The sequence below is a fragment of the Trichosurus vulpecula genome, chromosome 1 (genome assembly GCF_011100635.1).
Source record: "Trichosurus vulpecula isolate mTriVul1 chromosome 1, mTriVul1.pri, whole genome shotgun sequence".
NCBI lineage: Eukaryota > Metazoa > Chordata > Mammalia > Diprotodontia > Phalangeridae > Trichosurus > Trichosurus vulpecula.
In genome coordinates, this window is record NC_050573.1 from 427,660,019 (window position 1) to 427,676,401 (window position 16,383).

Here is a 16,383-nt window from a genome sequence, read left to right on the forward strand (position 1 = left end):
TTTACATGTAGTTCAGAGTATTTTACAGGTTCATCTATAGGTATGTCAGAGCCTTCTTTCAAAGTGCATGGACTCTGGGAGTGGTAATCCCTTAATTGCTAGGGAATGTAGGACTGGCACATCTCTTGAGTTTGGGAGTTCTTATTTGCAGTAGGCTATGCTAATCTGGTGTCTACATTAAAACTTTGAGTCATGGGGAGTAGGGAGCCACTACTTTGTCTAAAGAGGGATTTACCAACATAGGAAATGAGCTTTGAGCAGATCAAAGATCCTGTCTTGATTAACAGTGGTATTCGTTGATGAGTAGCCCCTGCATGAACCCACAGTGTGGGTGAGATAGGGAAATAAGTCTTTTTTTTTTTTTAAATATACAAGGACTCTTTACTAGGGTTGTAATTTTTTCCCTTCACTGTCCAGTAAAAATTCATCAGCTCCTGCATCCAAATATGTGTAGGCATCTGCACATACAACACTTCTCCAAAAATCCTACTTAACACCTAAATCCAAAACAGTAATAAGAAATCAAGCAGCCCCCATAAAAGTACCAAATTAACAAATTATAGTAAGCATCAATGTTACCAATTATCAAAATTATCAAAAAATTATCAAATTATAGTAAAATATTTTCTATAGTAAAAATATAGCAATCAAATTATAATAAAAATATCTTCTATGGGTACTATAATGCAAATGATACATCATAACAGTATCCTAAGTAGAGAAAGACTTATAAAAGCACTTGTTACGTAACACTTTTTGTTTAAACAGTTCTTTGTAAACTTATCAGTAAAGTTTTGTTGAGTTGTAGTTAAGATTTGGGAAAAGCCTCCTTATAGAAACTTCTTAAAATGGAAATCTTCTAACATTAAAATAATACAGAATCCTCTACATGTTTTTTGTAAGTAATTTACATTGATATCAAGTGAAATGATATTTTTCATTTGTTCTTTTACTTTTAAAAATTAAAGTACTAAATAAGACTCATTTTCCCCCCATGAATATCTGTCCAAATAGCTGAACAAAAGATTTCCAAGCTGACCATTTGTGTTTTGGTAAATATCTGGCATAGTAAAATTCCAGTATAGAAGAATGTGTCTGAGAGAAATTAATGACAGATTTCGGGAAAACTTTTGCTTTTGGAGAATTGTCAGTTTAAAGTCATTTGTTCCAAGTCACCTATCTTATGAGAATTTGAATGCAGGATTTCCCCTCATATGCTTTAGTCTGTGGAGTCCAAAATGATTTGACTCAATCAGAGATCCAAGCTCTGATTTTGAAATTCAATGAATTCTCAGATTTTTAGAACATTAATAGCATGTTTTTGCCTGGAGGTGAACCAGCTTCACTCTCTCGACATTTCAGATGGCAAAATTTCTTTATTAAAGGTTTAGATGTATTTTTTGGCACATGTATAGTAATTCTTTATTGATTAATATGAGTACCATTGCAGGCTTGATATGACTGGACTTTGAACTTTGAGGGTTTATTTTTGCATTTTGGATAGTTGGCATATTTGTATTTTTATTGTAAGTACATATAGTATTAGGGCTTAAAATAGATTACTTTGTGGAAAAGGTATTGTAAGTGGAAACTAATAATGATGTTACATTAAGGGTTTATGTTCCTGATCAAGGAACTGATTCCCAGCTTTTAATAGAAATTGTCACAAACATAATATTAAATGAGCAATTTAAGCTGCTATAAATGATTAACAGTGTATAGTAAAATATAGAGCTTCCTAAATATACATATGAATGAGTTAAATGGGGCAGTAACCAGACATATAATGTTAATTGAGACTCTTCAGATGCAGGCTTCTTCAAGGTTGAGATTGAAGTATGGGGTCATGAAGAAAGAGCTGTAGGACTCCAGAAGAATTACTGATACCAGGAGTTGAGTAGACTCATGGAAGCAGAGCTATGTAGTAGCATCAGGGAGTGGATGATGAAGAGGAGATGTGAGGGCAAGAGGAAACAGCTGGAGAGCTATCAGAGAGGGATCATATCTTACTTTGGGAGCCAGAAACCTGGGAGATAAATTTTGTTGGACATCGAGTTTTTCTGAAGCCTAGAGTTGAGAGGAGAGCTTCCGCATGTACTTGAGCATGTTAGGAAACTGACTAATCCAATGGTGTACTTTGTGCTAGAGAGACCTTAAGAGACCTGCCATGGAGATAGTTGGTAGGACACTGGAATTATAAGAAGAAGATTGTTTAATTATAGTAGATTATAGTGTTATGTTGACTGATTATAGCAACTTTTATTCCATGAATGATACATGAACATTGCCCATGTCGTCTCACCAAAAGTGTATTCTCGGGTTTTTGGAATTAAAAACCAGATATTTTCTAGATCTCTATCAATGACTTATTGAAATTTCTAATGAGTTGTGAATAAATATGTTGTTTCTTTACAGTTAGCATCTGGGATTTATAGTTTTGCTTGTTCCCTGTGGAATCACCATACGGATACATTCCTGCAACATATTTCTACTGGAGATGAAGCTGCTATTTTAAATTCATTGGAAAGAACTCTACTATCATTGAAAGGTACAGTTAAACACAATTCATATATATTATTTATTTTAAAATGTCACAGCCTTCAGGTGTGACTATCGTACAGAATAGAGGGACCACTCAGGTAAAGATGTAGTAACTTAAATATGTGAATACCTAAAAGCTAATTCTAAATAGAAGAAGCAGGAGAAATAGCCAGTTAAGAACAAGAACAGGAAGAAATAGGAAGAATAAGACTGGAAAAAGATATATACTAATAGAAAGCAAGAAGCTCATTTAAAGACCTTGAATATAAGAATGATTGTCTAAAACTAGGAGAAAAGCTAGTGAGGAACTCTTAAAGACAGAAGAACACAAGAAACCAAGCTGGTTTTTAGACAACTGACCTTTTTGTTACTTCGGAGGATTAAGGGGGAAGTTTCTCTTTGAAAGATTCTAGGTTCATTTTCTTTATCTATTTTCTCTTTTCTACCCACCTCCCATTTGTAGTCCAGCACATATAGCATATTCAAGTGTATGGCTAAAGCTTTTTTTTTTTTTTTTAAAAGAGTTATTGGTGTTTTTTCTTTTTGTGTTCATAGTCACTTTCTGAAGGCTTCTGGACTTTAGCCCCTTTCTCTTCCCTCCCTCATTTTATTCAGCATCTAACACCCCTTCTTCCCCCCCCCGCCCCAGCCTGTGTTGAGTTTTCATTCTTTCAGCATATAATTCTCTGGACTCCAGGTTTATCTCCTTTGGCTTGAGATAGTGGGGTCTAGAAATCAGCTTGGTTTCTTATATGCTCTTCTGCTTTTAGGAGTTCCTTACTAGCCTTTCTCCTAGTTAGGGACACTCATTCCTATATTCAAGGCCTTTAAATGAGTTTCCTGCTTTCTGTTAGTATGTAACTTTCTTCAGTTTTATTCCTTTAATTTCTTCCTGTCCATTTTCTCAACTGCCTATTTCTCCTTTTATTTAGAATTAGTATTTAGGCATTCTTGCATATTAGATACTACATGTGTATCTGAGAAGTCCCTCAATTTCTTTGACATATTGGTTCCTCCTACACACATGCATCTATGTCTATATCCTCTGATTCCATTATTTGAAAATACTTAAGATTATACATTTATGTTTTTCATAGCTACCTCTATCGTCATCTAGGGTCATGTTTTGATTCACAGTGATATTGGGACAAGGGAAACATTTTCCCCAAATTATATTATTCATTTAGGTAGGACATTTTCATCTAGGCAAAAATGTGGATTGAGACAAATACTTTTGTTTATAGAGCAAGTGAGTAGTAGTGTTTTGAAGTTGTCGCTTGAGGGCTAGGCTACTCTTTCCATGGTGCTCTGGAGCTGGCTCTGGGAGCCCAGCTGTGATTGGTAATGTAGGCCCTTTTGAGGTATTTAACTGGGTTAGAAGCTGTTTTCCCAAGTTTTAGAACATTTAGCTACTTTTTTGGTTGTTTCCATTTTATAGATAGTTTTAACATTATATATGCTGCCCTTTTGGAATTGAGCAAGTTCTACATTTTTTATGTTATTACAAAAATTATTGATTAGCTTTGGCTTAATCTCTAAAAGAGGAACATCATTTTAAAATGCTTTCATATCCTAATTGTTGTATACATATTTAGTGATTGATGAATATTAAATGTGAGTTTCTCTTTGCCTTGTTCTAAGCCATGCTTGGCATATTTCCCTAAGATAACATGAGGTATTAATGGTATTATGGTATTTCAGAAGTGATTATAATGGCTTCTTTACTGATAATGTGACCTACCAATGGTCACCTTACTGAATTTAAGAACTAAATGTTTGAAGTAGATTGAAAAAGGTTCTGCTTAACAAAGAGAGTAAGATTCTTTTCATTCCTTACCTTTGAGTTTCCTAGCCTCAATTGAAGTTTAGTTAGAGGGCATTCATTTTGATCTAATGAGCATTGTCTGTTTTTTCCATTGAAAATTTATCTTGGGTTTTTAATTTTAACTACATGGTAACCGTTTGCAAATCAAGGAATTATTCATAAATTTATTGTATGACTGAATATAATGATACAGATACATTCATTCATTGACTTCCCTCTTATCTACTAAAATCTTATATTTGACAGTTGACTTTTATTACAGATCTATTGTAAGGAAATACTGTAGCATATAGTGTTAACCATAATACAAATCATTTGAAATTTCATTAATTCCTGTCTCCACCAGTCTGGATTATCTTCATGTTCTTTGGACTTTATCCACTTTTATTAATGGATAATTTTGTCACTGCAAAACATTATTACTGAATTTTGTGAGTTTAGACCTAGAGTTGATTTTATTTTTTAAAAATGAATCAGTTTTTAGTTTTTAGCATTTACTTTTATAAGATTTTGAGTTCTAAACTTTTCCCCCATCCTTCTCTCCCCTCTACCCAAGACTACATGCAATCTGATATAAGCTATACATGTACAATCATATTAAACATTTCCACATTAGTCATGTTGTGAAAGAAGAATCAGAACAAAAGAGAAAAACCACAAGAAAGAAAAAAGACAAAATAAAAAGAGAAAATAATATGCTTCGATCTACATTCAGACTCCATAGTTCTTTCTCTGGATGTGGATAGCATTTTCCATCATGAGTCTTTTGGAATTGTCTTAGAGAAGAGCCAAGTCTATCAAAGTTGGTTACCGCACGATGTTGTTACTGTGTACAATGTTCTCCTGTTCTGCTTACTTCACTCAGTATCTGTTCATGTAAGTCTTTCTAGGTTTTCCAGAGGTGATTTTATATCTTGTATTAATGTGAGTTTGTCCTCTAAATATTTTTATTTTCTGAAGTATTTATGGGATGGAAACAAAGCTACTTGTTTTATTTTAGTAAGGATAATATGGGTAAGAAATATTTTATTAAAAAAATAAACTAAATTTAGAGTAGTTCTTTTTTGAAAAGAAATATAGTGTAATAGACTGAAGACTGGCCTGGGGTAAGGACATCTAGGCTGCATCCTGACTGTCTTATTAAAGTAATTGGGACCCTGTGCTAAAGCCTGTTTGTGCCTGAATTTCCTCATCTTTCACATAATGGGATTTCTAGGGTGTCCTATAATTTTTCTTTTATCATTGTAAATATTCATTTATTGCAATCATAGTTATTTTGGTAGAACTTAGGATAAATATTTGGTTGTACTTTTCAGTGCTTCGTAAACTAACTGTTCATGGATTTGTGGAACCTCACAAGAATATGGAAGTGATGGTAAGTGATATCAGTGGTTTATTATTCTCTGACTTTTGAGAAATGTTTGATTTTATTTAGTTTTTTAGTTGATTTTAGCACTGTCTTTATACTTTCTCTTAAATCTAAGATAATCTTTTATTTAAAAATTAAATGAGGCATTTATATTTTAATCATCCTATACATGCTACAGTGCAGTTACAGTGTTGTGTGCCATTTTATGGGCATATTTTGTATGTGATAAATAGTATTCATTCAGAACAGAAGAAACGGGCTTGGTATGGCTTTTTTCATGATTTGTTGTTACCACAGAAATTGTTACTGTGGCTTGAATTTGGTTGCCATTGTAATGTTACCAGATATATCTTTGATGTTTTCTGACTGACAATTTAAAAATGTTTTTTGAAAGAAAAAAATTATAAAAGTCATGCATATCTAAGTGGGATTATTTGCTCAGACACAATTTTTTTTGGCTTTTGTAGAACTGGTTAAAATTGGCCTAAAATTAAAGAGCAAATTTACCATTTGTATCCTTTTCTTGGTTATGCGTCTGTAAAAGATTAAATCAGCAAAATGGGAAAAGTTTTGTTCACTTTTGCCAGGACTGCTGTCAAGTCATTATATAGCAATGTTGTTCCTGTTCATCGATCATAACTAAAGTAACTCCTATCACTTGCTGTGAACTTGGAAAGTAAGCAAAAATGCTTATAATGAAGTAATTGAATAAAATTAACATACCCTGCCTTACTGGAGAGTTTTTCCACTTTATACTTTCGCTCAAGAAGTACTTGATTCCTGATTATGTTTGAAAATTAATCAGTCATTTAACTAGCTTGGTTTTGTTGTGTCTCTTGGCATTATTCCATTCTTCCTAGGTTATTGAGTTGGCGATGCAGAGGCCACATCTCTATGGATATAGTGTTCAGAATTCACTATTCTTAAAAATACTGATAATTGAGAGACTCAAAATGATGGTGCAGGGAGAACTACCAACTGCTAGAAAAACTCCCATAGATGAAGGAAATTAAGTCAGAATCCATGTGCTTAAGTTACTCCTGAGGGCATCCCATATGACACCACTGAACAGCATAGAATCCCAGAATGGGAAAGATGGAAGAGGTCTTAGTGGCTCTTTAGCCCAATTCCTTCACTAAAGGAATCCCCAGGATAACATTTGGTTGTACACATAATTCGTTTTCTGTCTTTTGCTTGAAGACCTCCTAGGAGAAGGCCCTGGTAACCTTCTGATGTAGCCTATATGCTGCTCTTACTCAGCTCTGAGTATAAGGAAGTTTTTCCTGGCATTAAGTTTAAATTTGCCTTTTTACAACTTGTGCTTATTGTGTCTAGTTTTGCCCTTTGGGCCCAACAACTAATCCCCCCTTCATATGATGTCTTTTAATTGATATTTGTGATTATTATTTTGAGTTATCATGAGTATTTTAAATTATATTCATTGGTTCAAACAAGCAATGCAGTTTATAAGATATTTTAGAAAAATTTCTATAAAAACCATTAACATAAAATTTTGATGCTTCAGTTGTTGTTTGGAACATTCACTTATGCAGTAAAAATTATGTGGAGCAGGTCATTTTGTTGTAATCCAAAATAAAAGAATCGTTAATGTATATTCAATATTCATTTTAAATATCTTAACAATATACCAAATTGTAATGTATTAGTCATTTGTAAGGATTATCTATACAACTACTGAGAAGAAAATGGTTAGAATGGCATACTGGTTTTGCTGATAGTTTGAGTTTCCATTTTTACCAGACTTAGATCTGTGTTTTTATAAGTCGTGCTATTCTTGTAATTTAAAGAAGATTCAGCCCTGTGAGGTTGCTTCTCTTAGCTGCCAGTTGGAGTTTTTTCCCTAGTTAATTTTTCCCTGTTATCTAGCAAGTCTCTAGGCAGATGCCCTTTACCATCCCTTTGTGTTGTTTGAGGGAATGTAAAAACATTTTAATATCATCTCCCATGAAACATTATTAAAACTCTCCCCCTTTCCCCTACCCTGACAAACCCATAAACAATACCAGCTTGCTTTTCATAGCCCTCTTCTTTTGAAATAGTTTTTGTTGGGCATTATTTGTGCCAAGATTCCTTCCAGTAAAGTGGTTAATCTGGAATTGCTTGTATTTAAACCATATATGGCTGCTTTTGTTTGACTACCATTCCATTTTGATCATCTTTTCCTTTAATTTTTTGGGGAATTGTATTTTGATTATCCCTTTTTCTTTTTCCTTTTTCTCTGACTCTTTTTCTCTTCTAGAGAGAGTATTTCCCTGAGATTTAAAAATCTCCTTTTGTTACTTCCTCTTGACTGAGTTTATGGAGTTTTAGATTCTAAAGAGACAAAAATATTTCCCTTTCAGACACTTCTCTTTGAAGGTGACTTGACTCCCAGTCAAATCTCCCCCCTACCTTTTGCCTTCAGATATACTATTTTAGGGTTTTCTTTTTTCTTTTTCTTTCCTTTTTTTCCCCTTCTTTTTCTTTTTTAAATGAATATTTTATTAGCACTTTTTTCCCTACATTATAATCATATCCTTGAGAGGACAAGTAGATTAAACACTCATTCATATATTATATATATATATATATATGTACATATACATATATGTGTGTGTATATCTATGTATATCTCCTAATTGCTATATTTCATCATGAGTCTTATGTAATCAAGATTGGTCATTGTACTGATGTGAGTTCTTATGCTTTTAAGTGTTTTCCTTTATATTATTGTGTGTAATGTGCCTTTTGTTCTCTTGGTTCTTTTTACTTAATTTTACATCAAGTTATGGAGCTTTCTCCTTGAGTTGACTTTACTTCCTGGGAAAATTCTAGGTCAGATCATTAAAGAGATTGTTGGTGAACATCTAGATAGGGAATTAGTGATAAAACCTCCAGCTTGGCTTCATCAATAGCAAGTCATGCCAGATTATCCTCATTTCCTTTCTCACAGGATTACTAAACCAGCAGGTGAAGTATGGATTTATTTTATTTTATTTTTAGTTTACAACATTCAGTTCCACAAGTTTTTGAGTTTCAAATTTTCTCCCCCTTTCCCCCTCCCCCTCGAGATGGTGGATTTACCTTATCTAGAGGTTTGTCCAAGTTTTGATTAAGTGTCCTCGTACAATTTTTGTGGCAAAGATTGAATAGTAAGTAATGCAATCCCATGGATTTAGAACTAGATGGATGGCTGGACTCAGACTAGCTTATTGATAGGTTAGTGTCAACATGGAGGGACGTCTCTGTGGGACCATTCTTGGGATCTGTGCTTGGACCTATGCTAGTTAACATATTTGTAAATGATTTGATTAAAGGCATAGATTTTATGTATATCATTTGCAGATAACACAAAGTTATATGATAGTGTCGGGATGCGAATGGAATTTGATAGGTTAGAGTAGGGGTTTTTAACCTGTTGATAACAGTAGTTTTGGTTTCCTTTGTAATACAATGCATTTAAAAATGTGATTCTAAGAAGGGGACCTTAGGCTTCGCCAAAATTACCAAGGGGTCTGTGACACAGGAAAAGGTTAAGATCCCCTGGGCTAGAATATTGGGTTGAATCTAAAAAGATGAAGTTCAAAAGAGATAAATGTAAAATCTTACATTTTGGTGTAGAAAGTCAGTGTCACAATTATAAGATGAGGGATACATAAATAGATAGCAGTTCTGAAAAAAATATACTCAGGTTTTGTAGACTTGAGTCAGAAATGAGATACCAGCCAAAAAAAATAATGCAATCTTGGGTTTCATCAAGAATTGCATTGCTTCTAGGAATAGAGAGCTGATAGATGCACTGAGTTCTGCCCTCATCAATAAGGAATGAGAAGGCATAGTGGTGGTGGTGGTGGAGGTGGAGATGGAGATGGAGGAGGAGGAGGAGGAGTGAAAGGTGCCTTCTAGCTTCTATTTATGTGATATCTGGCAAGGACTGTCTTGCTTGCTTGAGTTTGTATCCCTAGCACTTTGCCCAGGCTGCACATAGTGCATAAATGCTCTGAATGCCTTTCTTTATAATTATTTGTTTCTGCTGTTCTGCTGTGTTATATATTCTTTTATATTTCACTATTAGCTGTACATCTAGTTTAGTTCACTTCGGTGAAATAGAAATTGGTAGATTGAGATTTGGAAAGAAAGTGTTTTTAAAAAAGATGCCAGTGCTTATGTTGATGTGAAAGGTGTCTGTCATGGTGTTGTCTTGAAAGAATTCAGACTCAGACTGTCTCCAAATCAAGCAAGCGTATATTTAACAGGAACACACATCCTGGGCTCCTCTCCTTAGGGGAGGCAGGCAGGCAACCAGGATGAAAGTAGTTCTTTTATAGGGCAAGGATGCCTAGGATTGGCTGATGAAAAAGGCAGCATGTTAATTAGCTCTAAGATTACTGTAGGGTAAGCAAAGCCCTTCTGTGGTTTTATGGTCAGTTTATGGGCAGTTAGTTAGGGGCTGGGGTGTGATATGTTGATTCAGGGGCCTCACAGGTCTTATCTAGATACAAGTGTTGTCAAGGGCATTATCTGGATGCAAGTTGTTGTCAAGGTCATTCATCATCATTTACATATCTGTCTTTTAGCTCTTGTCCTGGAGCCCTGCCTCCTAATAAGTTGGAGTTCTGTATAACTAACGCCATCTATACCCCACCAAATTGTTCTATTCTGTCCACATTGTCCACATTTCTTTGCAACTCCCCCTTCCCCCTGCCAACCTTGTAAACAATGTCTGTATCAACTTTACCTACCATTCCTGTCAAAGACAATGTCAGTCCATTGCCATGGGCTATACTAACCATTCCTCTTACTTTTGAGTCCAGAACGTTCCTGCCTTACCACCACAATGATCTCAACTTTATGTGGATTGTCTTCCCTAATCGGAATCTCTTGAAGGTGTCTTTTTTTTCTTTTGTATTTGTATCTTAGCATATATAAGCATTTAAGAAATGCTTCTTCATTCATTCTTTTGTTCAGAAGAGAAATGACTATCTTTTTAATGGCATTTGAGTTCTGGTGGTCTCTTAAATTCTGAACTCAAAAGAAAATAAGATGGAGCATTTCCATATGTAGTACAGAAAAAGAAAATTGTACGTGAAACTATGAATCTCAATTATGTATAGCTTGCTCTGTCTTTTAAATGTGTAGTAAATTCTGCTTATTTTCAAAGGGGACCTGCTTGTTTGTGTTTTTTGCCGACCTTTATTTTTATTCTCTTCTATGAATTAAAAAAAAAAAAAGCTTCAGCGAACATCTTTTCTTACTTTTCCCCTGACTTTGACAACCCGATTGCTAACTCCTTTCTAATTCAGCCCCCTAGCCACCTCCCCTGCCTCCTCTTCTCCCTTGCATTGAAAGAAAGAAAACTAAAATTCTCGTTTAACATATGTTTAGTTCAGCAAAACAAATTTGATAAATTGGTCATGTCTAAAAAGTTTCTGTCTGAACCTTGTTTATCACACCTTCTCTGTGAGGAGTGGGTATCATTTTGTCACTTGGAATCATAACTGGTCATAGCATTGTTAAGTCCTTCAAAGTTTTTTTTTCTTTGCAGCATTATTGTTGCAGAAATTTTTTTTCAGGTTTTGCTCACTTCACTGTGTATTTGTTCACACAAATGGCTTCCTATGTAGTTCTGTAGTTTTATGAATTCCTATGGCACAACAGCATTCATATGCCTTAATTTGTTTAGCCATTTTTGAAATGATGGGCACTTCCTTGGGTTTCCATTCTGTGCTTTTACAAAAAGATGTGCTATCAGTATTTTCATGCACATTTTCCCCCTCTTTCTTTGACCTCTTTGGCATATAGATCTAGTAATGGTAACTTTTAGGGTATAGTTCCAAATTGTTTTCTAGAGTGGCTGTACCAATTCATAGCTCCACCAACAGTGTATTATTGTGCTCAGGTTCTCTCAATCCATATAATAATTGTCATTTTTCTTTTCTTGTTATCTTCACCAATTTGATGATGTGAGGCGAAACCTTAAGAGTTGTTAATTAAATTAAAATAGAAATTTGCATTTTGCTTACTAGTGATTTGGAGCATTTTTTTTTCTTATGGCTCTTGATAGCTGAGATTTCTTTCAGAACTAATTATTCATATCATTTGAGTAATGGCTCATATATTTGAATCAGTTTTTTATGTATCTTGGCTTTAAGACCTTTGTCAGAGAAATTTGCTGGAAAGAACTTTTGCCTAGTTAACTCTTCCCCTCTAGTTTTAACAGCATCAAAACCTTTTCAATTTTATGTAATTAAAATTGTCCATTTTGTCTTTTCCGATCTTCTCTATCCTTATTTGATCATGAACTCTTCTCCTATTCTGCAAGTTTAAAAGGCATTTCCTTTTTCTTTTTCTGTACTATATATGGAAATGCTCCATCTTATTTTCTGTTGAGTTCAGAATTTTTTAAGAGACCACCATAAACTCTTTGATGGCTAAGCTTTTTGTATTTTGTTTTTTAAATTTTCATTGCGTAGCACATGAGATGCTTAATACATGTTTGTTGAGTTGCTGAATATTAAATTCAGTTGTGATTGGCCACTTTAGGTCCTTGTTTATAAATATTTCCTCAAATGTATTTTAGAGAGCTTTATTTTTATTTTTGTACTTAACAGAATTTTTTTTTTCCAATTACATGTAAAGATATTTTTAGCATTCACTTTTGTAGGGTTTTGAGTTCCAAATTTTTCTCCCTTTCTCCCCCTTCGCCAAGACAGCAAGCAATTTGATATAGGTTATACATGTGCAGTCATGTTAAACATATTTCCACATTAGTTGTCTTGTGAAAAAAGAATCAGGAGAAAAGGGAAAAACCACAAGAAAGAAAGAAAAAGTGGAAATAGTGTGCTTCAGTAATCGTTTTCCATCATGAATGTTTTGGAATTGTCTTGGATCATTGTATTGCTGAGAAGAGCTAAGTCTATCAAAGTTGATCATTGCACAGTGTTGCTGTTACTGTGTGCAGTGTTCTGCTCGCTTCACTTAGTATCAGTTCATGCAAGTCCAGGTTTAGAAAGCTTTATTTTTATCATTTTATTTGATTAAGCCTAATTACTTTATATTTCTTGATCATAATCAGTAATGTGACAAAGCAGATTAGACTTTTATGTCACTTGTCGTAGAATACTGGTCCTAGCAGTATAAACATTAAGTGTGTAAATCATATACTTTTTGGTCCCATGCTTAAAACCCTTATTTTTATATACTTTGAAGATGGCCTGATGAAGTAGGAGGGAAGGGTATATTTTGAAATACTACTTTTTTTGGTGAACAGTAGGCACGTGACTGGTTGTGCAGTGGATCAGGAGCAGTGTTCACACTAGCTGTGTCAAAACTGTTCACTAGATTGTCTTGACATATTTAGTGTTCATTGTTCTCCCTCTTTCTTCTCAGTGCCTATTCACTGATTCAGTTCCCCTTTCTTTTTCTCTTCTCTAGCTTATTCTTACAATGAGGATGCTTCTCTTTTTCTTCCTTCTCTTCCTGTGACCTCAGCTTAATACCCTCTTAAAATTTTCAGTCACTCATTTAGTTGTTACAGAAAACCCAGCTCTAGATAAGATCGTGGTGTTTCCCTCACCTTGAATGGAGGTACATAGTGATGTCTTCATTACCCTGCACAGTACTCATGTTTATTTATTCTAAATTTATGTATGTTTTCAATGTTAGTAACTTTAATATTTATATTAGATTATAGGTTCTTGGGTGCAGTACATGTTTCAATAATTTTTTTTTAGCACTGTACATGTTAGAATATTGTGCTTAATGCTTACTTAAACTTTCCACCTGATCTATATTTTATATAACTTAAGTGATTTGATTTATTGAGATGATATATTTTTGTTATTTGACTTTTTTTGTCAGGAAGAAAGCTGTAGAATTCTATAATTATGCACAATATTTTATCTTTATTTGATTTTTCTTGGTTTCATGCTTTCATGTTAAATATTTAGGTCTTTATAATTAGTAATTATTCCTTATTCCTCTGAAGACATGGACTCCTAATTTAGAAACTAAAACATTAAATTACTGGGTAAAAATTTCAATGATGATGTATGTGCATATTAAATACAAGTTTTTATTTTTCTTTAGGGTTTCCTACATGGGATTTTTGAGCGTCTAAAACAATTTTTGGAATGCAGTAAGTATTCTTGATATTCCTTATTGAAGAACTATCTCTAGTGGGGTATTCTCCTGAGGGGTTTAGCTACCTGTGCATAGTGACATTGCCATGTTCCTCATTAACTAAAGATTCCTAAAATATCTGCCTACATATATATCTATAGCTATATCTCTATGTGTATATATATATGCATACATGTATATGTAGGGTACAGACAGTTGTAGCTTACTTTGAGTAGAGTGTTCTGTAGACCTTCCCCTCCCTCAGGGAGCTTGGTGTGGTCCTGCCCCCTCTGAGGCGCTACACCCCAAAGCTCGAGCAGCTTCAATGCCTGGAGCAGAGGACTCCTGGCCGGGACCACACGGGTGCTGCTGCTGTTGCCGTAGCCTCTACTCCTGCCATGGCCTGCCAGAACCAGAGCTGGTGAGAGGATTCTGCTGCTTACTTTCCGGGGAGTTGAATTTGTGTAATGCCAACTTAACGGAAAGTGAGAACATGTACATGCTTACATGTTATATGCATTTATGCACACACAGACATCTGTACACATTCAAACATAAATAAAAATAGAATTTGCAGTGTTCCTCTGTCTGGACCCCATATATGTATACAAACACAATATACATATATACATGCCCTGGAAGCATAGAGAGGCTTGTCCTGTATTTTCATATTTCAGAGGATCTGAGTAACTAAATTTTTCCTCCCCACATGCTTTCCTAGGACTGAAATACAGAAAAACCTTTCCTAAGGAATATCTTTTATATTCATCCTTTCTCCTCTGTTTCTGCTGTCATCACCATAGTCTAGGACCTTGCTAAATCATCCCTGGATTACTGCAGCATTTATACCTCCCAGGTTATAATCTTTTTCCTTCTAATATGTCCAACATAGCCTTTTCTGTACTACTACTTTTCACTTATTCCCTGCTTTGCAGCCTCGAGTGGATACTTAAACGTCTATCATTTCCACTCATCTCTTTTTTAAAAAGACTTTGTGGCCCCAACCTACCTATTTATCCCAATTTCCTTGTACTTGCCGTTATGTGATCTCTGTTATTGATAGTATATACTCTGAGAAAAATGCCTCTGTATATTCATTTTTCTTATTCCTGTCATAGCACACATTGAATGCCTTCTCTTTTGCTTATCCAATCCTACTTGTGCTTCAAGGACCAACTTCAGTCCTGTCTCCTCCTTTATAACTTCTTTGAGTAATTTATTTCTTCTTTTCCTCTGGTGAATTCTAGTGTATAGTCCTTGGATGCTGTTTCACACAGTTCAGCATTTCATTTTTATGCTTCTTATTTTTGATTATTGGGTGTGGTTTTGTTTTCTTTACTGGATTAGATTAGAATCTCCTTTATGGCAGAACCATGCCTTAATCTTCTTTTTTGTTAATCATATCATAGTGCCCAGCAGAGTGCTAAGTAGGTAGTGAGCTCTCTTTAACACTTTACTTCATTACTTTAGATTATGACAGGCTTCCTGGGATTTACTGAGGCTAGGAACCTGAGAGCCTTGCTGCTGCTTTAGGGGATAATTATAAAAATGAACACAAGTACTTGACTAAGTTGAATTTCCTTGACATTCTGCAGTAGCACAGGTTCTAGCCTGCATAAGTACACTCAGTGATGCAACCAGTCAGAAGCCATCTTGTCACAGCATCAAACCCCAAAGTTTTTAATCTTTTTCGTCAGGATCCCCTTTGGCAGTCTAATGAAGCCTACTTACCATACTCTTTTCAGAATGTTTTGGAAATGCATGAAGTAAAATATACAAAGGAAACCAATTAAATTGAAGTACAGTTATCAATATATTAAAATAAAAACATTCCACAGATCCCAGATTAAGAAGCCCTCATCTAGCCTAAAGTATGTGAGTTATGCGAGACAGCTACATTTTCATTTATGTGCCCATTCGTGGTATGTAACTGCCTTCATACATTTATGCAAGACAGTCTCAATTTGCTCTTTTGTGCTACATTATTTTTTAGGAATAATCTGGGTACCTGATGTTCAAGGAATTCTTATCATGACTGACTCATGCCTAGGTGAATTTATTTGACTATATCACTTGGCCTTACCCTGTTGTCAGAATCAGTTCAATTGAACAGTTATTAGAAGTATGCTGCTTGGTGCAGATTTTTAGTAGCCCATTTTAGTTCAGCTTTTTTAAATAATGATTCTTCTGTGGTTATTACTCAGATAAATGACTATTACTTGTAATCTTGAATTTAAAAACAATTATCTAGAAGGTATTTTTCCTAAAATGGGCAAGAAATACAATCTGGGCTTTCTCTTTAACGTTGGCCAACTTGGGGATCTTTAGGAAATGATGTGATTTGTGTTTAGTGTCTAAGTTGCTCCTTTTTCCTCTAAAATGAATTTAGTCTCCCTGTGTCTTCTACTAACAATTTTGTTTTTATATATTTATTGTCACTGTAATAACTCTGGCAATATAATAAGGTTTAATATTACTATTTAACTTCAGTTCGTGTGGTTCATATATTTGGACACTAAAGAGTTCA

At 34.5% G+C, this 16,383-nt stretch overlaps 1 protein-coding gene across 2 annotated transcripts in view; it reads left to right on the forward strand.

The window, feature by feature from the left end:
* Positions 1 to 16,383, forward strand: part of IPO11 (importin 11) — a 212,354-nt gene that overhangs the window by 36,265 nt on the left and 159,706 nt on the right. For both annotated transcript variants that reach the window (XR_005010886.1, XM_036767335.1), the window contains exons 6-8: positions 2,416 to 2,548; positions 5,683 to 5,741; positions 13,824 to 13,872. Coding sequence is in view for 1 of the 2 variants with exons in the window: in XM_036767335.1 (XP_036623230.1) it covers positions 2,416 to 2,548; positions 5,683 to 5,741; positions 13,824 to 13,872 (241 nt within the window). In the remaining variant the exon portion in view is untranslated. The remainder of the gene's footprint in view (positions 1 to 2,415; positions 2,549 to 5,682; positions 5,742 to 13,823; positions 13,873 to 16,383) is intronic.